The 20,642-nt window shown below is 55.1% G+C and overlaps 1 protein-coding gene across 1 annotated transcript; it reads left to right on the top strand.

The window, feature by feature from the left end:
* The first annotated feature begins 13,751 nt into the window (after positions 1-13,751).
* On the top strand, positions 13,752-15,883 carry GADD45B (growth arrest and DNA damage inducible beta). The gene is made up of 4 exons (XM_010374846.2): positions 13,752-14,024; positions 14,151-14,252; positions 14,651-14,873; positions 15,113-15,883. The coding sequence occupies exons 1-4, from the start codon at positions 13,981-13,983 to the stop codon at positions 15,224-15,226; spliced, it is 483 nt and encodes a 160-aa protein (XP_010373148.1). The 5' UTR covers positions 13,752-13,980; the 3' UTR covers positions 15,227-15,883.
* Positions 15,884-20,642: the final 4,759 nt, after the last annotated feature.

Raw genomic sequence — 20,642 nt, forward strand, 5'->3', positions numbered from 1 at the left:
GCTGAGACAGGAAAATGGCTTGAGCCCAGGAGTTCAAGACCAGCCTGGGCAACAGAGCAAGACCCATCTCTACAACATTTTTTTGTTTTTGTTTTTGAGACAGTCTCTCTGTCCCCCAGACTGGAGTGCAGTGGCCCAATCTTGGCTCACTGCAACCTCTGCCTCCTGGGTTCAAGAGATTCTCCTGCCTCAGCCTTCTGAGTAGCTGGGATGACAAGCATGTGCCACCATGCCTGGTTAATTTTTGTATTTTTGCAGAATTTCATCATGTTGGCCAGGCTGGTCTTGAACTCTAGACCTCAAGTGATCTGCTCACCTCAGCTTTGCAGAGTGCTGGGATTACAGGTGTGAGCCACTGCACCCAGCCCCTACAAAAAAAAATTTTTTTAATTAGTTGATCGTGGTGACGTGTATCTGTATTCCCAGCTACTTGGGAGGCCGAGTCAAGATCACTTGAGCCCAGGAGGTGGAGGCTGCAGTGAGCTATGATCACACCATTTCACTCCAGCCTGGATGACAGTGCAAGACTCTCTCTCTCTTTTTTTTTTTTTTTGGCGAGGGAGACAGGGTCTCACTCTGTCACACAAACTGGAGTGCAGTGGCGTGATCTCGGCTTACTGCAACCTCTGCCTCCCAGGATCAAGTGATTCTCCTGCCTCAGCCTCCCAAGTAGCTGGGCTTACAGGCATGTGCCACTACTGCCCGGCTAATTTTTGCTAGAGATGGGGTTTCACCATGTTGGCCAGGCTGGTCTAGAACTCCTGACGTCAAATTATCTGCCTGCCTCGGCCCCGCAAAGTGCTGGGATTACAGGTGTGAGCTACCATGCCCAGCTGCAAGACTCTCAAAACAAACAACAAATAAACCAGCCAGGCAAGAGGGGACTAGGCTGTGACTGCGTATTTAGAGGCCTGATACTGTTTTCGTTCCTCATAAAGGGAGGAATATAAAATATAGATGGTAAAGCACAATGGGAAATAAATAATACTACAGGAGGCGGGGCCAGAGGGGAGAAGGATGACTGAGGTTTGAGGTTTGGGTGGGAAATGGGGTCACTTTTTTTTTTTGTTTTGGAGACAGAGTCTTGCTCTGTGGCCCAGGCTGGAGTGCAATGGCACAATCTCAGCTCACTGCAATCTCCGCCTCCCGGGTTCAAGTGATTCTCCTGCCTCAGCCTCCCAAGTAGCTGGAATTACAGGTGTGCACCACCACGCCCGACTAATTTTTGTATTTTTAGTAGAGACGGGGTTTCACCATGTTGGACCAGGCTGGTCTCAAACTCCTGTTCTCAGGTGATCCGCCAGCCTCGGCCTCCCAAAGTGCTGGGATGACAGGTGTGAGCCATGGCGCCCAGCTGGGTCACCGGGCTGGGTCTGAGGGTCCCACCCTCAGACTGATCTCCAACCCCCTCCGCATCAATTTCTCACTGACCACCAGCCCTGGCCACTGGCCGACCTAATCCCCCTACTCATCCGTCACTGGAGACCCTGCGGGGTCCCGCCCCCAACCCCATCGCGCTGCCCCTCTGGGCACTTTCATCCCCTCAGCCCCCCATCCCCAGCCTTTGCCTGTGCTGTTCCACCTGCCAGGAGCGCCGTTTCCAACCTGACAGCGCCGGCCTGGGCCTCAGTCTTGCGCTCTGCAAACCGGGGTCTCGAACCTACCCCCGCCCTCCTGTCTCGGCGCTGAGGAGGGGCTTCGGGTGCCCGGAGCCATCCCCGCGGGACCCCCAGGGACTGGACTCCAAGTCCCAGAAAGCCCCGCGCTTCCCGTGGGTGGGGCCCGGGGCTTTCCCCCTCCCAGCGCGCAGTTTGGGAGGCGCTGGGCAATTTTCAAATTTTGGCGCTGAGCGGGAGGGGCGGTGACAGCTGCGACCGTGGTCCCCCAGGGACACCCACTCCCAGGCTGCTGCTGGCAGCTGCGCCCGGAGCCCGAGGTCTGGGGCACCCCGCAAAGCTGCCCCGTCCGCTCCGAGGGGCCTCCCCAGGCACGACACGCGGCAGAGGGCTCCGGGCCCATTTCCACGATGGGAAACTGAGGCACGGGAGGGTTAGGGGCCGGTTGGGGGATCCGTACCAGGGGCGTAGCGGAGGCAGGATTCGAACGCGGGACCCTCTTTCCCCCGGGAGGTAGAAAATTAGTGACCAATTGGCCGGGCGCGGTGGCTCACGCCTGTAACCCCAACACTTTGTAAGGCCAAGGCGGGTGGATCACCTGAGGTCAGGAATTCGAGACCAGCCTGACCACCATGGCGAAACCCCGTCTCCACTAAAAAATAAAAAATAAAAAAAAAAAATTATCCGGGCCTGGTGGCAGGTGCCTGTGATCCCAGCTACTCGGGAGGCTGAGGCAGAAGAATCGCTTGAACCTGGGAGGCGGAGGTTGCAGTGAGCCGAGATCGCGCCATTGCCCTCCAGCCTGGGCTACAAGAGCGAAACTCCGTCTCAAAAAGAAAAAAAAAGAAAGTTAGTGACCAACTGCTGTCTGCTTTTGGGGAGAGGGTGAGGGGCCGCGGGAGAGAAATCCCGGACCCTGGGACTATGCAGCCCGTAAGGCCCCCGGCCCCGACTCGTCCATTCCACTGACCTCCACCCGGCACCGCCACTCCCACCCGGGGAGTGGATTTTGGCGCCAGATTTTAAAAATTTCAGCCTAACGGCTGTGGCTGCCTCCCGGCCCAGAATGAGAGCCTGGAGCCTGGATTCCGGAACCTGGATCTGGAGGAGCCCGGATTCCGGAGCCTGGATCTCGGGGAGCCTGGATTCCGGAACCTGGATCTGGAGGAGCCCGGATTCCGGAGCCTGGATCTCGGGGAGCCCGGATTCCAGAGCCTGGTTCTGAGGGAGCTCAGATTCCGGAGCCTGGATCTCTGGGAGCCCGGATTCCGGAGCCTGGTTCTGAGGGAGCTCGGATTCCGAAGCCTGGATCTCGGGGAGCCTGAATTCCGGAGTCTGGATTCTGGGGTCTGGGTCTTGGGAAGCCGAATTCTGGAACATAGATTCCAGAACTTGGAGGCCAAACCTAGTATCTAAGATCAGAATTCAGGACCCTAGAGTTGGAACCCTGTGATCCCAACAGAAATCCAGGAGGCCAGCAGAGCTCTGGGGCCGTGGCTGGCAGCTGCCTGTTAGATGAGTGAATGGAGCAGTGAAACCAACACGTATTGGCAGGGCCTCTACTTTGTGGCAGGCACTCGCGGGACAGAGGGGAAGCCAGTACACATTATAAATAAGTGAATTAGGTGGGGCGCAGTGGCTCACACCTGCAATCCCAGCATTTAGAGAGGACGAAGCAGAAGGATTGCTTGAGGCCAGGAGTTCGAGACCAGCCTGGGCAACATAGTGAAACCCTATCTCTACAAAATATACAAAAATTAGCCAGGCGTGGTGACTCATGCCTGCAGTCCCAGCTACTTGGGAGGCTCAGGTGGGAGGATCACTTGAGCCCAGAAGGTGGAGGCTGCAGTGAGGAGAGATTGAGTCACTGCACTCCAGCCTGGGTGACAAGATTAAGACCCTGTCTCAAAAATAAATAAATAGGGCTGGGCGCGGTGGCTCATGCCTGTAATCCCAACACTTTGGGAGGCCGAGGCGGGCAGATCACTTGAGGCCAAGAGTTTGAGACTAGCCCAGCCAACATGATGAAACCCCCTTTCTATTAAAAATACAAAAACTAGCCGGGTGTGAGGGAGCATGCTTGTAATTCCAGCTACTCAGGAGGCTGAGGCACGAGAATTGCTTGAACTCGGGAGACGGAGGTTGCAGTGTGCCGAGATTGTGCCACTGCACTCCATCCTGGGTGATGGAGTGAGACTCTGTCTCAAAAATAAATAAATAAATAAGTGAATTGTATGGCATGCTAGAGGATGGTGAGCATGGGGAAGAAAGAAAGTGGGGTAAATGCTGGGGCATGTGTGGAGTAGGGGTAGAGGTGGGCCCCTTAGAAAAGGGTGAGACAGGCCGGGTGCGGTGGCTCAAGCCTGTAATCCCAGTACTTTGGGATGACGAGGTCAGGAGATCGAGACCATCCTGGCTAACATGGTGAAACCCTGTCTCTACTAAAAAATACAAAAAACTAGCCGGGCGAGGTGGCGGGCGCCTGTAGTCCCAGCTACTCGGGAGGCTGAGGCAGGAGAATGGTGTAAACCCGGGAGGCGGAGCTTGCAGTGAGCTGCCTGGCCAGCCTGGCCAACATGGTGAAACTCCATCTCTACCAAACAATAAAAACATAAAAATTCGGGCCGGGCGCGGTGGCTCATGCCTGTAATCCCAGCACTTTGGGAGGCCGAGACGGGCGGATCACGAGGTCAGGAGATCGAGACCATCCTGGCTAACACGGTGAAACCCCGTCTCTACTAAAAAAAAATACAAAAAACTAGCCAGGCGTGGTGGCGGGCGCCTGTAGTCCCAGCTCCTCGGGAGGCTGAGGCAGGAGAATGGCGTGAACCCGGGAGGCGGAGCTTGCAGTGAGCTGAGATCCGGCCACTGCACTCCAGCCTGGGCGACAGAGCGAGACTCCGTTTCAAAACAAACAAACAAACAAAACCATAAAAATTCGCTGGACGTGGTGGCACGTGCCTGTCATCCCAGATACTCAGGAGGCTGAGGCGGGAGAATCGCCTGAACCCAGGAAGCAGAGATTGCCGTGAGAGGTTGACAGAGTGAGAGTTGTCGCAATAAAGTAAAACCTCTAAACGATGAGGTTTGAACAAGTTGATTTGAGTTATGAATTCCCTCTCCCATGCGGTGCGGCCAGCCTCGTGTCTACTGAACTCTTTGTCTACTACAATACCGTGGTCTCTTTCTCTTTTGTTGTTTCCTTTCTTTTTTTTTTTTTTTTGAGACGGAGTCTCACCCTGTCACCCAGCCTGGAGTGCAGTGTCGCAATCTCAGCTCACTGTAACCTCCACCTCCCGGGTTCAAGTGATTCTCCTGCCTCAGCCTCCCGAGTAGCTGGGACTACAGGTGCCTGCCACCACCATGCCTGACCACTTTTATATTTTTAGTAGAGACAGGGTTTCTCCATGTTAGTCAGGCTGGTCTCGAACTCCTGACCTCAAGCGATCTGCCCGCCTTGGCCTCCCAAAGTGCTGGGATTACAGGTGTGAGCCACCGTGCCTGGCCTCTTTTTTTTTTCTTCAAGTAAAATACTTTCTTAGACAGAGGTCTCCCTATGTTGCCCAGGCTGGTCTCAAACTCCTGGACTCAAGGAATCCTCCCACTTCAGCCTCCCAAAGTGCTGGGATTATAGGCGTGAGCCACCGCACCCAGTCACCTGGTCTTTCTTTATGCAGTGGGCAGGAAAAACCCCTGCATAGCTGGGTGTGGTGGTCCGTGCCTATAATCCTAGCTATTTGGGAGGCTGAGGTGGGAGGATTCCTTAAGCCAGGAGTTGAAGGCTGCAGTGAGCTGTGATGGTGTCACTGCATTCCAGCCCCGGTAACAGAGCAAAACCCATCTCTAAGAGAGAAAAAAAAAAAAGTTAACCACCGTGGGAGATCACTGGAGCCAGGCCCGAAGCTGCCCACCGTGCCAGCATTGTCTGCTGCCAGGGGTTCCAGCTGTTCCATTGTCTGTGAAACCCAGCACTTTGGGAGGCCGAGGCTGGATGCAAAGTGTGTTCGTTGTAAAATACTCAGGGCAAAGGGAACGATGACTCCTGTCCATTGTGTAGCAAGAAATTTTGCCTCGACTAGAGAGAGGTCTGGCTTTTGTTTGAGTCACTGAGAGGTGACCTTTAGGCCCCTGGAATGTCCTGCCTGATGGGTATACCATTCTGTTTTTTTGTTTTTGTTTTGTTTTGTTTTGAGACAGAGTCTTGCTCTGTCTCCTAGGCTGGAGTACAGTGGTGTGATCTCACTGCAACCTCCGCCACCCGGGTTCAAGCGATTCTCGTGCCTCAGCCTCCCGGAGTAGCTGGATTACAGGCGCCTTCCACCATGCCCAGCTAATTTTTGCATTTTTAGGAGAGAAGGGGTTTCACCATGTTGGCCAGGCTGGTCTCAAACTCCTGACCTCAAGTGATCCATTCGCCTCGGTCTTCCAAAGTGCTGGGATGACAGGCGTGAGTCACCGTGCCCGGGTTCCAGTGGCTTTCGAGGTCACTACAGTAGGGGAGGTGTACGGAGCACTTTCTATGCCAAGCCCGTTCTAGGTCCTTGTTTTGGGTAAACCTTTCCACAACCTGACTTTCCCATGAAAAGAGGGAGTTTCAGGGAGGTTAAGCCACCAACCCAAGGACACACAGCTGTTGATGGCTACAGGTGGGATTTGAACTAGGCAAACGTGACCTCAGACAGAGCCTCTCCTTCTACCTCCCTCTGCGAGGCACAGTCCCAGACCTGCCAGCCTCTTGCTGTGCACCATTTCCCCCGCCCCTTCCCTGCTACTGTCCTCAGAATTTCCCCAGTGTGCCTTAGCCTTCGCTGGAGCCTCCACTGCCACCTGGCTTGGCAATCCCACCTCCTCCCACCCCAGGCCTGTCTTACAAATGTCTGCAAGTTCAAATGATGACTCAGCTCCATCCCGAAACCTCTCCTTGGGGACAGGAGTCATGCCTTGTTCGCTTGTTCATCTTTGCAGAAAAACATGATGTCAGAGCCCAGCCGTTGCCAATCACTTCCTGGCTACATCCGGAGTGAAACGCAGACCCCTCCCTGCAGCCCCCAAAGCCCTGTGAGCTCATCTTCCCAGCGCTCCCTCTTGCTCACTCTGTTCCACCCCCAGGCCTCTTGGGATTCCTCAGATGCACCAGGTGAGGTCCTGTGTCAGGGCCTTTTCATGCACTGTGCCTGCTGCCTGGGACCTCTGCCCCCAGAGCCCCTTGAACCTGACTTTTTACCATTTTATTTATTTATGTTTTTTAGAGTCCCGCTCTGTCACCCAGGTGGGGTGCAGTGGCGTGATCTCAACCCATTACAATCTCCACCTCCCAGGCTCAAGTGAGTCTCCTGCCTCAGCCTCCTGAGTAGCTGGGATTACAGGCATGTGCCGCCACGCCTGGCCAACTTTTTGTATTTTTAGTAGAGATGGGGTTTCACCATGTTGGCCAGGCTAGTCTCGAACTCCTGACCTCAAGTGATCTGCCCGCCTTGGCCTCCCAAAGTGCTGGGATTACAGGCATGAGCCACTGTACCCAGTCCCTGCCTCCTTTTTTTTTTTTTTTTGAGACAGGGCCATGTTTTGTTGCCCAGGCTGTAGTGCAGTGGTGCAATCATAGCTCACTGCAGCCTGAAACTCCTGGGCTCAGGTGATCCTCCTGCTTCAGCCTCCTGAATAGCTGGGACTACAGGTCCCAGCTGTATAATATTTTACAAAAATATTATAAAAATATAATATTTTTATTTATTTATTTTTATTTTTATTTTCTTTGAGATGGCATCTCACTCTGTCGCCCAGGCTGGAGTGCAGTGGCGTGATCTTGCCTTAGTGCAAGCTCTGCCTCCCGGGTTCACGCCATTCTCCTGCCTCAGCCTCCCAAGTAGCTGGGACTACAGGCACCCGCCACTACACCCGGCTAATTTTTTGTATTTTTAGTAGAGACGGGGTTTCACTGTGTTACCCAGGATGATCTCGATCTCCTGACCTCATCATCCGCCCACCTCAGCCTCCCAAAGTGCTGGGATTACAGGCGTGAGCCACTGCGCCCGGCCCTACACCTGGCTAATTTTTAAAAAATTATTTATGGCCGGGCGCGGTGGCTCAAGCCTGTAATCCCAGCACTTTGGGAGGCCGAGACGGGCGGATCACGAGGTCAGGAGATCGAGACCATCCTGGCTAACACAGTGAAACCCCGTCTCTACTAAAAATACAAAAACTAGCCGGGCGAGGTGGCGGGCGCCTGTAGTCCCAGCTACTCGGGAGGCTGAGGCAGGAGAATGGCGTGAACCCGGGAGGCGGAGCTTGCAGTGAGCTGAGATCCGGCCACTGCACTCCAGTCCGGGCGACAGAGCGAGACTCCGCCTCAAAAAAAAAAAAAAAAAAAAAAAATTATTTATGGCTGGGTGCAGTAGCTCACACCTGTAATCCCCGCACTTTGGGAAGCTGAGGCGGGTGGATCATGAGGTCAGGATCTGAATCGTGAGGAGTTCGAGACCATCCTGGCCAAGATGTGAAACCCCATCACTACTAAAAATACAAAAATTAGCCAGGTGCAGTGGCGGGCACCTGTAATCCCAGCTACTCGGGAGGCTGAGGCAGAAGAATCACTTGAACCTGGGAGGCAGAGGTTGCAGTGAGCTGAGATTGTGCCACTGCACTCTAGCCTGGGAGACAGAGAGAGACTCCGTCTCAAAAAAATAAAAAATAAATTATTTGTAGAGATGGGAGTCTTGCAAGGTTGCTCAGGCTGGTCTCGAACTCCTGAGCTCAAGCGATCCTCCCGACTTGGCCTCCCAAAGTGCTGAGATTACAGGCATGAGTTACCCTTAGAGATACAGGCTGCAGTGAGTCATGATCACACCACTGCACTCCAGCCTGGGCAATAAAGGGAGACCCTGTCTCAAAAAGGAAAAAGAAAAAGAAACTAATCTCATTAGAGGATATTGATAGCTTGGCCTCGTGATCTGCCCACCTCAGCCTCCCAAAGTGCTGGGATTACAGGTGTGAGCCACTGCGCCTGGCCCCGGCCACGTTTTTTGTTGTTGTTCTTAATTTAAATGAATGCAAAAACATCTATGCTGGATAAATGTTTTAAAATTTATTTTGTTTAAAGCCGAGTGAGGTGGCTCACACCTGTAATTCCAACACTTTGGGAGGCCGAGGCAGGTAGATCATTTGAGGTCAGGAGTTGGAGACCAGCCTGGCCAACATGGCAAAACCCCATCTCTACTAAAAATACAAAAAATTAGCCAGGTGTGGTGGAGGGCACCTGTAATCCCAGCTACTTGGGAAGCTAAGGCAGGAGGGTTGCTTGAACCTGGGAGGTGGAGGTTGCAGTGAGCTGAGATTGCGCCACTGCACTCCAGCCTGGGTGACAGATTGAGAGTCTGTCTCAAAAAAAAAAAAAAAAAAAGAAAAAAGAAAGAAAGAAAATTATGACAGGATTACACATACCAATTATTCCTCTCACCTCAGGCTCCAAGATGGTCTCGGTGACGCTGTTATTGATCTCATCTTTTACTTTATTTTATTTTTAGACACAGGATCTCGCTCTGTTGCCCAGGCTGGAGTGCAGTGACATGATCATAGCTCACTGCAGCCTCAAACTCCCGGGCTCAAGTGATCCTCCCATCTCAGCCTCTCGTGTAGCTGGGACTACAGGTGTGCACCACCACGGTCCACTAATTTTTAAAATTTTTGTAGAGATGGGGTCTCCCTATATTACCCAGGTTGGTCTTAAACTCCTGGGCTCAAGCAATCCTCCTGCCTCGGCCTCCCAAAGTGCTGGGATTACAGAGGTGATCTCTGGCACCTGGCCCAAAGATAATAGAGCACATTTCCTGAGCGCTTACCTGATTGTGGGAATTTGATCCTTCAATGTCTTTGATGAAGCCTTAGTGTGACTGCTCCCATCTTACAGAGAAAGAAACTGAGACTGGAGCTCATTTTCTTTCTTTTTTTTTTTTTTTTGAGACGGAGTCTCGCTCTGTCGCCCAGGCTGGAGTGCAGTGGCCGGATCTCAGCTCACTGCAAGCTCCGCCTCCCGGGTTTACGCCATTCTCCAGCCTCAGCCTCCTGAGTAGCTGGGACTACAGGCGCCGCCACCTCGCCCGGCTAGTTTTTTGTATTTTTTTTTAGTAGAGACGGGGTTTCACCGTGTTAGCCAGGATGGTCTCGATCTCCTGACCTCGTGATCCGCCCGTCTCGGCCTCCCAAAGTGCTGGGATTACAGGCTTGAGCCACCGCGCCCGGCCTGGAGCTCATTTTCTTTTCTTTTTTTTTTTTTTTTTTGAGATCGAGTCTCATTCTTGTTGCCCAGGCTGGAGTGCAATGGCACGATCTTGGCTCACTGCAACCTCCACCTCCCAAGTTCAAGTGATTCTCCTGCCTCAGCCTCCTGAGTAGCTGGGACTACAGGCAATGCGCCACCACGCCTGACTAATTTTTTATACTTTTAAAAATTAAAAGTATGTTGGCCAGGCTGGTCTTGAATTCCTGACCTCAAGTGATGCGCCTCCCAAAGTGCTGGGGATTACAGGCGTGAGCCACTGCGCCTGGCCCGGCTGGAGCTCATTTTCTGAGCTCAAAGGCACAGAGTTCAGAGTCTCTTGTGGATATTCCAAGATACTCCAGATATTCCAAGATGCCTGGAGCCAGGACTGGAAAAGGGAGGCACAGGAGGGCTTGGGGTCTCGAAAGAGAAGGCTGTAGGGTGGGGACCATGGAGGTCCAGGCAGTTGGTCTGGGAAAAACAAGGTCAAGTCAGTGTTGACAGAGAAGTAGGATTTTCCCGGTGAAAACCACAGGAAGACAGCATCGCAGGTGGAGGGAAAAGCTGACAGAGGCCCGGCCTCTTGGAGAGGAGGTTGTTATGGCTGGCATGGGGGACACACAGAGGAAGGACTTGGACACATAGTCTCTGACGCCCTGCTTTGCTCGTCTTATTTTATTTCATTTATTTTATTTTTGAGACAGATTCTTGCTCTGTCTCCCAGGCTGGAGCGCCGTGGCGCAATCTCAGCTCACTGTAACCTCTGTCTCCCAGGTTCAAGCGATTGTCCTGCCTCAGCCTCCCGAGTAGCTGGGATTACAGGCGTGTGCCACTATGCCCTGGTAATTTTTGTATTTTTAATAGAGACGGGGTTTCACCGTGTTGGCCAGGTTGGTCTTGAACTCCTGACCCCAGATGATCCACGTGCCTCAGCCTCCCAAAGTGCTGGGATTACAGGCATGAGCCACTGTGCCCAGCCCTTATTTTTATTTTTTTTATTTTTTGAGACGGAGTCTCGCTCTGTCGCCCAGGCTGGAGTGCAGTGGTCAATCTCGGCTCACTGCAAGCTCCGCCTCCCGGGTTCACGCCATTCTCCTGCCTCAGCCTCCCGAGTAGCTGGGACTACAGGCGCCCGCCACCTCGCCCGGCTAGTTTTTTTGTATATTTTAGTAGAGACGGGGTTTCACCGGGTTAGCCAGGATGCTCGATCTCCTGACCTCGTGATCCGCCCGTCTCGGCCTCCCAAAGTGCTGGGATTACAGGCTTGAGCCACCGCGCCCAGCCGCCCAGCCCTTATTTTATTTATTTATTTGAGATGGGGTCTCACTCTGTTGCCCAGGCTGGAATGCAATTGTGCAAGTCTGGCTCACTGCAGCCAGGAACTCCTGGGCTCAAGTGGTCCTCCTGCCTCGGCCTCCGGAGTAGCTGGGATTACAGGTGTACACAACACACCCCATTCTTTTTTTTTTTTTTTTAAAGACAAAGTCTCACTCTGGCACGATCTTGGCTCACTGCAATCTCAGCTTACTGCAACCTCTGCCTCCCAAGTTCAAGCCATTCTCCTGTCTCAGCCCCCAGAGTAGCTGGGATTACAGGCATGCGCCACCATGCCCGACTGATTTTGTATTTTAGTTTCTCCATGTTGGTCAGGCTGGTCTTGAACTCCTGGCCTGGGGTGATCCGCCCACCTCGGCCTCCCAAAGTGCTGGGATTACAGGCGTGAGCCACCATGCCCGGCCTTTTGTTTTCAGATGGAGTCTCTCTCTGTCACCATGCCATGTATAGTGGCATGAGCTCAGCTCACTGCAACCTCCACCTCCTGGGTTCAATCCATTCTCCTGCCTCAGCCTGCTGCGTAGCTGGGATTACAGGCACGCGTCACCATGCCCAGCTAATTTTTGTGCTTTTAGTAGAGATGGGGGTTTCACCATGTTGGTCAGGCTGGTCTCGAACTCCTGACCTCATGATCTGCTCTCCTCGGCCTCCTAATGTGCTGGGATTACCCAGCCTGCAATACTTTTTAAAAATAAAAATCAGGCCGGGCGTGGTGGCTCACCCCTGTAATCCCAGCATGAGGGAACAAAATATCAAAATTGTAAATAAAGACAGAATCTGACTTTGCACTTATCCCACTCACCTCCCTGACCTTCTCTATCTTCAGTTCATGTTGGCCGTATTGGTCAGGCTGGTCTGGAACTCCTGACCTCAGTTGATCCGCCCGCCTAAGACTCCCAAAGTGCTGGGATTACAGGCGTGATCCACCGCGCCCGGCCGATTTAATTTTTAAAATGAAATTATAAAATATAAATATATATGTTGCCTGCGTAAAACATTGCATATATAAAATTATATAAAACGTTGCAACTGCCATGGTCCCCTTCTCTTATCCCCCCCTCCAGCCCAGTGCCCCGCCCGTCCGTCCCTCTCTTCCGGCGCTGAGGGCGCAGAAACTCTGCGGGGCCACCAGATGGCGCCGCCGCGCCTCGCAGCCCCGGGACATTTCGTGCCCCAGCGGTGGGCGGCGCGGAGGAGGCGGGATGCGTCAGCTGGACTCGCGGGCCGGGGAGCCGGGGAACCGGGGAAACCGAGCCGCCGGGCCGAGGCCAGACCCCAGGCTGGCGGGGGAGGGGACTCAGATGTGAGTCACCCGGGAGCCCCCAGTCGACCGTGGGAGACGTTGTCATGCGGGGCCTGCCCGCCTCGTTCCTAAACAGCCTTCCTGGGGCGGTGGAGTCCTGCAGGCGGCCGTGCCTGGCGCACACGCGTGGCTCCAACACGAACTAGCCTGTGGCCTCACCAAGCCTCAGTTTACCCTTTTGCATAATGCACATAAGCATCCCCCCTGCTTCTCAGGTCTTGGATTAAATCATCCATGAATCGGGAGGGGTGGAGGGTGCCAGGTCCGCACCACGCTCAGTGCAGGTCAGCGCCCACCCCGTTGTGACAAATAAAGGTGGCCGTCATCCTTGCATGTGGGCCTGGGGTGGCGGCGTGCAGCCGCAGCCTGCACCATTCCCCCGAACAATAGCTTTCTCCTGGGCCTGGAGGCCTCCACACAGGCAAAGGCTGGAACGCCAGGCAGCCGGCGGGGGCGGGGCCGCGCCACCTGCACCTCCCACGCGCACCCCACCCTGAAACTCACGGGGTCGGCGAGGGGGCGCCCGCTTTCTTCTCCAGAGTGCCCCGGGTTTTGCAGCCTCCCACTTTCGGGACCTTCGAGGAGGCCTCCCGCGACCACCAGGTGACAGCTGAGGTGTATTGAGCGCTTACTGTCAGCCGTAATTTATGTCATGCTCTGCAAACCAGCGAGGCCGGCGCTGCAGCCCCATTACTCAGACAGGAATATAGAGGCCGGGAAAAGCGAAATCTCCCAGGGGCTGGGGTCGCCGCAGCCAGGAGAGACTCCGGCCATCACCACCACCTGGGCGAGATCAGGCTGCAAACGGGGCCCCTTCCCGGTGCAGCCCCTCCACCCCCAGCAGAACTTGGGAAAGGCGCGGTCCGGGACTCTCCGCGCATCGGGAGGGGATTCCAAGCACCCCCCCCCCCGAAAGTCCGGGCCGCCTCGCGCGCTGGAAATCCCGCGCGCGCCCCGAACCGCGGCTCGGCTGCCGGGAAATCAGGAGAAAAAAACTTCTGCTTTTTTTTTCTTTTCTGGCATTCGCGGTCACCTACCCGGCCCCCGCGCGCCCTCCTCCCGGTTCTCGCCCCCACGTGGGGCGCCCCCACACGGCGCTCCGCCCCCTCCCCGCCGTCGGCCAACCGCAGAGCTGTCTGCACTCGCCGTTGTCCTTCCACCAATAGGAGGGGTGAATGACTGCACTGAGGCCACGCCCCCAGCATTCAAGTCTATAAAAGGCGGTGCCGGAGGCTCCCGGTCAGATCGCCGAGGCTTCGGACTGCCGTTCGTTTCTGCAACTTCCCGGATTATTTTCGCCAAGGACTTTGCAATATTTTTTTCCGCCTTTTCTGGAAGGATTTCGCTGCTTCCCGAAGGTCTTGGACGAGAGCTCCAGCTCCGTGGGAAGGTTTTGGGCTCTGGCTCGGATTTTGCAATTTCTCCCTGGGGACTGCCGTGGAGCCGCGTCCACTGTGGATTATAATTGCAATATGACGCTGGAAGAGCTCGTGGCGTGCGACAACGCGGCGCAGAAGTAAGTAGCCGGGGCCGCCGCCGTCTGAGGTCGGCTGGGACGGGATGGGTCGGGTTGGGCCGGGCCGGGAGCGGAACGTAGCACCCGGTGGTCCGCCGGTCACTGATCCCTCTCTCCTGGCCTCAGGATGCAGACGGTGACCGCCGCGGTGGAGGAGCTGCTGGTGGCCGCTCAGCGCCAGGATCGCCTCACAGTGGGGGTGTACGAGTCGGCAAAGTTGATGAATGTGTGAGTCAGACCCCCTCCCCGGGCCGGGCGCGGGTGGGACGGGACCTCCCCTCCGCTCTGGACCCTTTCCACACGCTTGTCTCGCATGGGGCTGGGACTTCCCCAAGTGCCACCCGCTGTGGATGCAGAGCGTCTCTGCTGTTTTGTGGATTGGGGGCTGCTGTATCCTGATGCATCGTCTGCACGCGCCCCTCCCGCTGTGGGCCTGTCTCCCCGCACCCACACTTTGAACCGTGTGCCTTCCCCGCCCCCCACCGTCACCAGCTTGCAGAGGCAATCCCCTGCACCCCTGCAGTTTCTCTTTTGCTCTTGCACGCTCCTTTTTTTGCAAACTCCCCCTGCACGGTGGCCTCTCCCCTGTCCCCGGCTGACCCACCTCTTCCCTTTGGCCCCCTCAGGGACCCAGACAGCGTGGTCCTCTGCCTCTTGGCCATTGACGAGGAGGAGGAGGATGACATTGCCCTGCAAATCCACTTCACGCTCATCCAGTCCTTCTGCTGCGACAACGACATTAACATCATGCGGGTGTCGGGCATGCAGCGCCTGGCACAGCTCCTGGGAGAGCCGGCCGAGACTCAGGGCACCACTGAGGCCCGAGACCTGCATTGTCTTCTGGTCACGGTGAGTCGGGCCTCTGCCCTGCCCCACCACGCCCGGGCACCTGGGCCGGTGTTTGTCAACAAAGTCGGGCTGACTGGTCCTGCACAGCTCAGCGTTCAACCATGCTTGGCATGTCCCGTGGGCAGCCGGGCTGGGGCCTCCTCACCCAGGGAGCTATTTTGAGCCTGCCTGTTTTCCCCACACATGGGGCCCCGGGAGAGGGAGGCTCCCACTAAACCCCTTCCTTTCCCCTCCCACAGAACCCTCACACAGACGCCTGGAAGAGCCACGGCTTGGTGGAGGTAGCCAGCTACTGCGAAGAAAGCCGGGGCAACAACCAGTGGGTGCCCTACATCTCTCTTCAGGAACGCTGAGGCCCTTCCCAGCAGCAGAACCTGTTGAGTTGCTGCCAAAAACAAAAAATAAAATAAATATTTGAACCCCCCTCCCCCCCAGCACAACCCCCACAAAACAACCCAACCCATGAAACCATCGGGGGCAGAGTCGTTGGAGACTGAAGAGGAGGAGGAGGAGAAGGGGAGTGAGTGGCCGCCCCCAGGGCGGAGATCGGGGAGCTGGCGGCCGCCGATCCGATGGAGGAGAAGTGGGGACCCAGGCCAGCAGGAGACAGAACCCCGGAGCTCAGGCCTTGGGATGGAGCAGAAGCTGGAGTGGCGGGGCACGCTGCCGCCTTCCCTATCACGGAGGGTCCAGACTCTCCACTTGAGGGTGGAGTGAGACTGACTGTAACCCCCACCCTCCTTGAGGCTGGAGCTGGCGTCTGCAGACCAGAGACCTGGTTAAACTTGGTTGGTGCTTGTCTGCACCCTCGACAGGACCACACTTTGGGACTTGGGAGCTGGGGCCGAAGTTGCTCTGTACCCATGAACTCCCAGTTTGCGAATCATAGAGACAATCTATTTTGTTACTTGCACTTGTTACTCGAACCACTGAGAGCGAGATAGGAAGCACAGATATCTATATTTTTATTTCTACTATGATGACCTTGTAATAAATTCCTAAAGCTTCTGGGTGCTTGTATGTTTTCGGCTTCTGAGAACAACTGGGACCCCTGCCCCCTCCCCTGGGACACGCTTCACACACACCCCCCCCACTTCTCGTCCGCAACCCCTGCCCGCTCACCAGGAAGTGTTACTCAAGCCCCTGTTAGCAGCTCCAGGCTCCCGTGCAAAAACAGTACCTCTTCTCTCTGCAGCAGGCGCCTCCACCGACTCCAACAAATCTATGCCTCTTTTTTTTTTTTCTTCTCCTCCTACCCTGTAGCAATTAAGAGACCGGTTTATTACGAAACCTGGCCGCCGTGCCACCGCTGTTACTGGCTGTGCAGGAGCCAGCCCTAAGCTCTGGGCACATAGGGAGGCATTTTGGCGGGAGGGGGTGCTGGCTGCAGCCCCTGACCGCCCCGGCAGCCACCGCAGCCCAAGGTCCCGAGCGGTCAGTGGGGCACCTGGGACCACACAGCGAGGTGAGCTTAGGACTTGCAAGGAAGAGCTCCTTTGAAGGATTCCGCAGGGAGTGCCCCGCACCCACCATAGCCTTCTCCATCCCAGGATAGGCCTCTCTTTTTCACTAAAGAAAAGAACTTTTTTTTTTTTTTTTTATTTCCGCAAACTAAAATCAACAAGCAGAAAAATACCCCAGGAAGTCGGCCTCCGGGCCAGCTGGCCTTGGCACAGTGCTGCGTTTTGCCTCTAAACCGAAACTGCGAGCCCTGGCCAGCCACCTCCTACTTCTCCCAAAGTTGCAGGCGCGGTGGTGACTCCCCCTGCCCCAGGCTGGGAGCGTGGCCCAGCCCTTCCGTGCCCGGCCTCAGTCTTCCCGCCCCTGGTCTGCAGGGTGGGCCCGCCCTGGCCAGGCGCCGGGACGACCTCGGCTCCCCTCTGCCATGCAGCCCCAAGCCTGAGAACTAGCGGGGAGTGTGGAGGGGGTGGGGTGGTCCTGCCCGCAGGCCGCGACCTTTCCACGGAGCCTCACGTGGGCGCATGAGGAAAACCCCAGCGGCTCCCTGGGAGTCACGGGGATCGGGGGAGCCCGGGCAGGGGAGGGAGAGAGAGGGAGGGGGAAGTCCCAGAGGGAGAAGGCAGGGAGGGATCCCGCCTGGGGCTAGGAGGAGGGGAGAACTGAAGTGGGGAAAGGGGAGCCCAAGAAGGGGAAGGGGAATCTCCCACAGCCCTGAACCAACAGGGAAACCCCGGGAGGGGGTAGGCAGGCAGAAGGAGTCCCGAAGGGGTTGGAGGAGGGGAGAATGGAGGCGAAGAGGCGGGAGCCCCGAGGGGGTAGGGGGTGATGGGGTGGGGATCCCTGAGATGGCGCCCAAGAGGGGAAGGCGCCTGGGAAGGGGTACAGAGGGCGAGGGGCTCTTGAGGGATTGGGGTGTGGGAGAACATGGGGGCCAAAACCCAAGGGGGGAAGGACCAGGTGGGGCAAGGGTCAGTCTAGTGGCGGCCCGGAAAAGTTATGGCTTTTCTTTTTCTTTCTTTTGAGACAGTCTCACTTCATCGCCCAGGCTGGAGTGCAGTGGCGCGATCTCGCCTCACTGCCTGGGTTCAAGCGATTCTCCTGAGTAGCTGGGACTACAAGCACCCGCCACCATGCCCAGCTAATTTTTGTATTTTTAGTAGAGACAGGGTTCACCATGTTGGCCAGGCTGGTCTCAAACTCCTGACCTCAGGTGATGCACCCGCCTTGGCCTGCAAAGTGCTGAGATGACAGGTCTGAACCACTGCTCCCGTTCTCTGTCTCTGCCATTGGTCAAGCTCCTGGGGTAGGGAGGCGGGGCCGGCTTGGACGGCTATGCCCCCTGGGATGGGCTAGTCTGTCTCCACCCTGATGCTTCCATTCTTGCTCCTCGGCCTCTGGAACAGTGCAGCCAGATCTCAGGCTCCTGAGCCCCAAGCGGAGACAGGACATGGAGGGGCCCCAGTGTTGGGACCCTCAGCCAGGACCTTCACCTGTCTGTGCCTCAGTTTCTCCCTCTGAAAAATGGGGATAATAGCTACCTAGCTCATAGACTGTTGAGGAGATTCAATGATATATAGATTCCTGGGCCGGCCCCGTGGCTCACTCTCTGTAATCCCAAGACTTTGGAGGCTTGGGGGAGCTGGGGAGGAATCCCTGAACCCAGGAGTTCGAGACCAGTATGGATAAACATAGGGAGACCCAGGTCTCTACAAAAAAATTTTAAAAATTAGCTGGGCATGGTGGTGTGGGCCTGTGGTCCCAGCCACTTGGGAGCCTGAGACCGGAGGAGCACTTGAGCCCTGGAGATGGAGGCTGCAGTGAGCTGTGATTGCACCACCGCACTCTAGCCTGGGTGACAGAGCAAGACCCTGTCTCAAAACAAACAAACAAACAGACCCTGAAATATAGCTTCTTTGACCGGCTTCCTTCAATGTACTTCCAGAATCATCTTTTTTGTTTGTTTGTTTTTTCAATTTTTAAAAGATTATTCATTTAAAAATTTTAGATTTAGCCGGGTGTGGTGGCTCATGCCTGTTACCTTTTGAATTGTGTCCCCCACAAAAGATGTGGAAGGCTGGGCACGGTGGCTCATGCCTGTAATCCCAGGATTTTGGGAGGTGGATCATTTTAGGTCAAGAGTTCGAGACCAGCCTGGCCAAGAGGGTGAAACCCTATTTCTACTAAAAATACAAAAGTTAGCTGGGCGTGGTGATGCACACCTGTAGTCCCAGCTACTCAGGAGGCTGAGGCAGGAGAATCGCTTGAACCCAGGAGGCGGAGGTTGCAGTGAGCAGAGATCCTGCTACTGCACTCTATCTATCTATCTATCTATCTATCTATCTATCTATCTATCTATCTATCTATCTATCTATAAAAAGAACAAAAAAGAAGCGGGGTCATGCTCTCTTGCCCAGGCTGGAGTGCAGTGGCATGCCATGGCTCACTGCAGCCTTGACCTCCTGGGCTCAAGCAATTCTCCAGCCTCAGCCTCCTGAGTAGCTGGGACTAAAGGTGCACACCACCATGCCTAGCTATTTGTTACATTTTTTTTTTTTTGTAGAAATGGAGTCTCACTATACTACCCAGGCTGGTCTCAAATTCCTGGCCTTAAGTGATCCTCCAGCCTCGGCCTCCCAAAGTGTTGGGATTGCAGGCAGGAGCCACCGTACCCGGCCCCCTCCTGTTGTTATTACTATTGCCGTTGGTATTGTTGTTGTCATTTATGAAAGTATTCCACGGTCTCCCCGACCGAAGCCAGGGATGTACAGAAATTGGCTTCAAAGGCTGCTGTTTCATTGAATTAATAATAGCAGCTGGGTAGATTGATTCAATCTTCTCTGGAACTCAACTGTAAACACCTATAAACTTATGGTGGCCCCATGAGGAAGATGCTGTTGTCCCATTTTCCCAAAGAAGAGACTGAGGCTCAGAGTGGAAGAGCCACAGCCTGGCTAGGAGTCTTGAATTGTCGGTGTCTGGCTGGTCAGTCCCTGGGGAAAACTGGGCTGGGGGAACTGGGGGATGCAACACCCCCAGCTCCCCAGACCCCTTCCAGTTCATGCTGGGTCAGGAGGGAGTAGTCACAGGGCGCCAAGGCTCAGTCAGCTGGCATAGGCCGTTCTGGGCTCCCACACTCAGGACTGGATGCCAGGATACGTGTGTGTATTCCCTGGACGACGGTGAGCGGAAGAGTTGGCAGTGCTCACCACAGGCTGCAGGCAGACACGCTTCCCCAGTCGGACTCATGAGGTTGGGTGCGAGCTCATCCCAGGGTGCCCACGATGGCCTGTGTCTGAACCTACACTCACAGGCTGAAACGCATACACATGCCCATACCCTGCTATGCAGTTATAGTCACAGCTGGAGACATGTTCACACGCATGCACACACATACTGCATGCCATGGACACAGAGTTGCTTGCAAGAGGACAGATGAATGCATAGAAATGCCTCCCATGGCCGCATATGGTGGCTCACACCTGTAGCCCCAGCACTTTGGGAGGCCAAGGAGGGTGGATCACCTGAGGTCAGGAGTTCAAGTCCAGCCTGGCCAACATGGTGAAACCTCATCTCTACTAAAAATACAAAAAATTAGCCAGGCATGGTAGTGCATGTCTGAAATCCCAGCTATTTGGAGAATCGCTTGAACCCAGGAGGTGGAGGTTGCAGTGAGCTGAGATTGTGCCACTCCACTCCAGCCTGGGTGAGAGAGAGAGACTCCATCTCTCAGATGACCCACCTGCCTCAGCCTCCCAAAGTGCTCCCAAAGTGCTGGGATTACAGGTGTGAGCCACTGCACTTGGCCTTATTTTTTTTAAAAATTTTTTCCTTTGAGACGGGGTCTCAGTCAGTCATCCAGGCTGGAATGCAGTGGTGCAATCTTGGCTTACTGCAACCTCTGCCTCACCAGCTCAAGCAATCCTCCCTCCTCAGCCTCCTTCGTAGCTGAGATTACAGACATGTGCCACCACACCCAGCTGTTGTTGTTTTTTGAGACAGAGTCTCCCTCTGTCATCCAGGCTGAAGTGCAGTGATGTGATCATAGCTCGCTGCAGCCTCAACCTGCTGGGCTCAAGTGATCCTCCTGCCTTGGCCTCCCAAAATGGTGGGAGCCACCATGCCCAGCCACTGTCTGCTTTTTATAGAAAGAGAATATGGAGTTCAGACAGGTGCGGTGACTTGCGCAAAGTCAAAAGGTACAATGACAGAGCCAGGAACCAAACCAAGGTCAGTGTGGCTCAAAGTACTGTTTTTCCATACACACACATGCACACACACACAAACATACACACACATATATACAGACAC

The sequence above is a fragment of the Rhinopithecus roxellana genome, chromosome 8 (assembly GCF_007565055.1).
Source record: "Rhinopithecus roxellana isolate Shanxi Qingling chromosome 8, ASM756505v1, whole genome shotgun sequence".
Lineage (NCBI taxonomy): Eukaryota > Metazoa > Chordata > Mammalia > Primates > Cercopithecidae > Rhinopithecus > Rhinopithecus roxellana.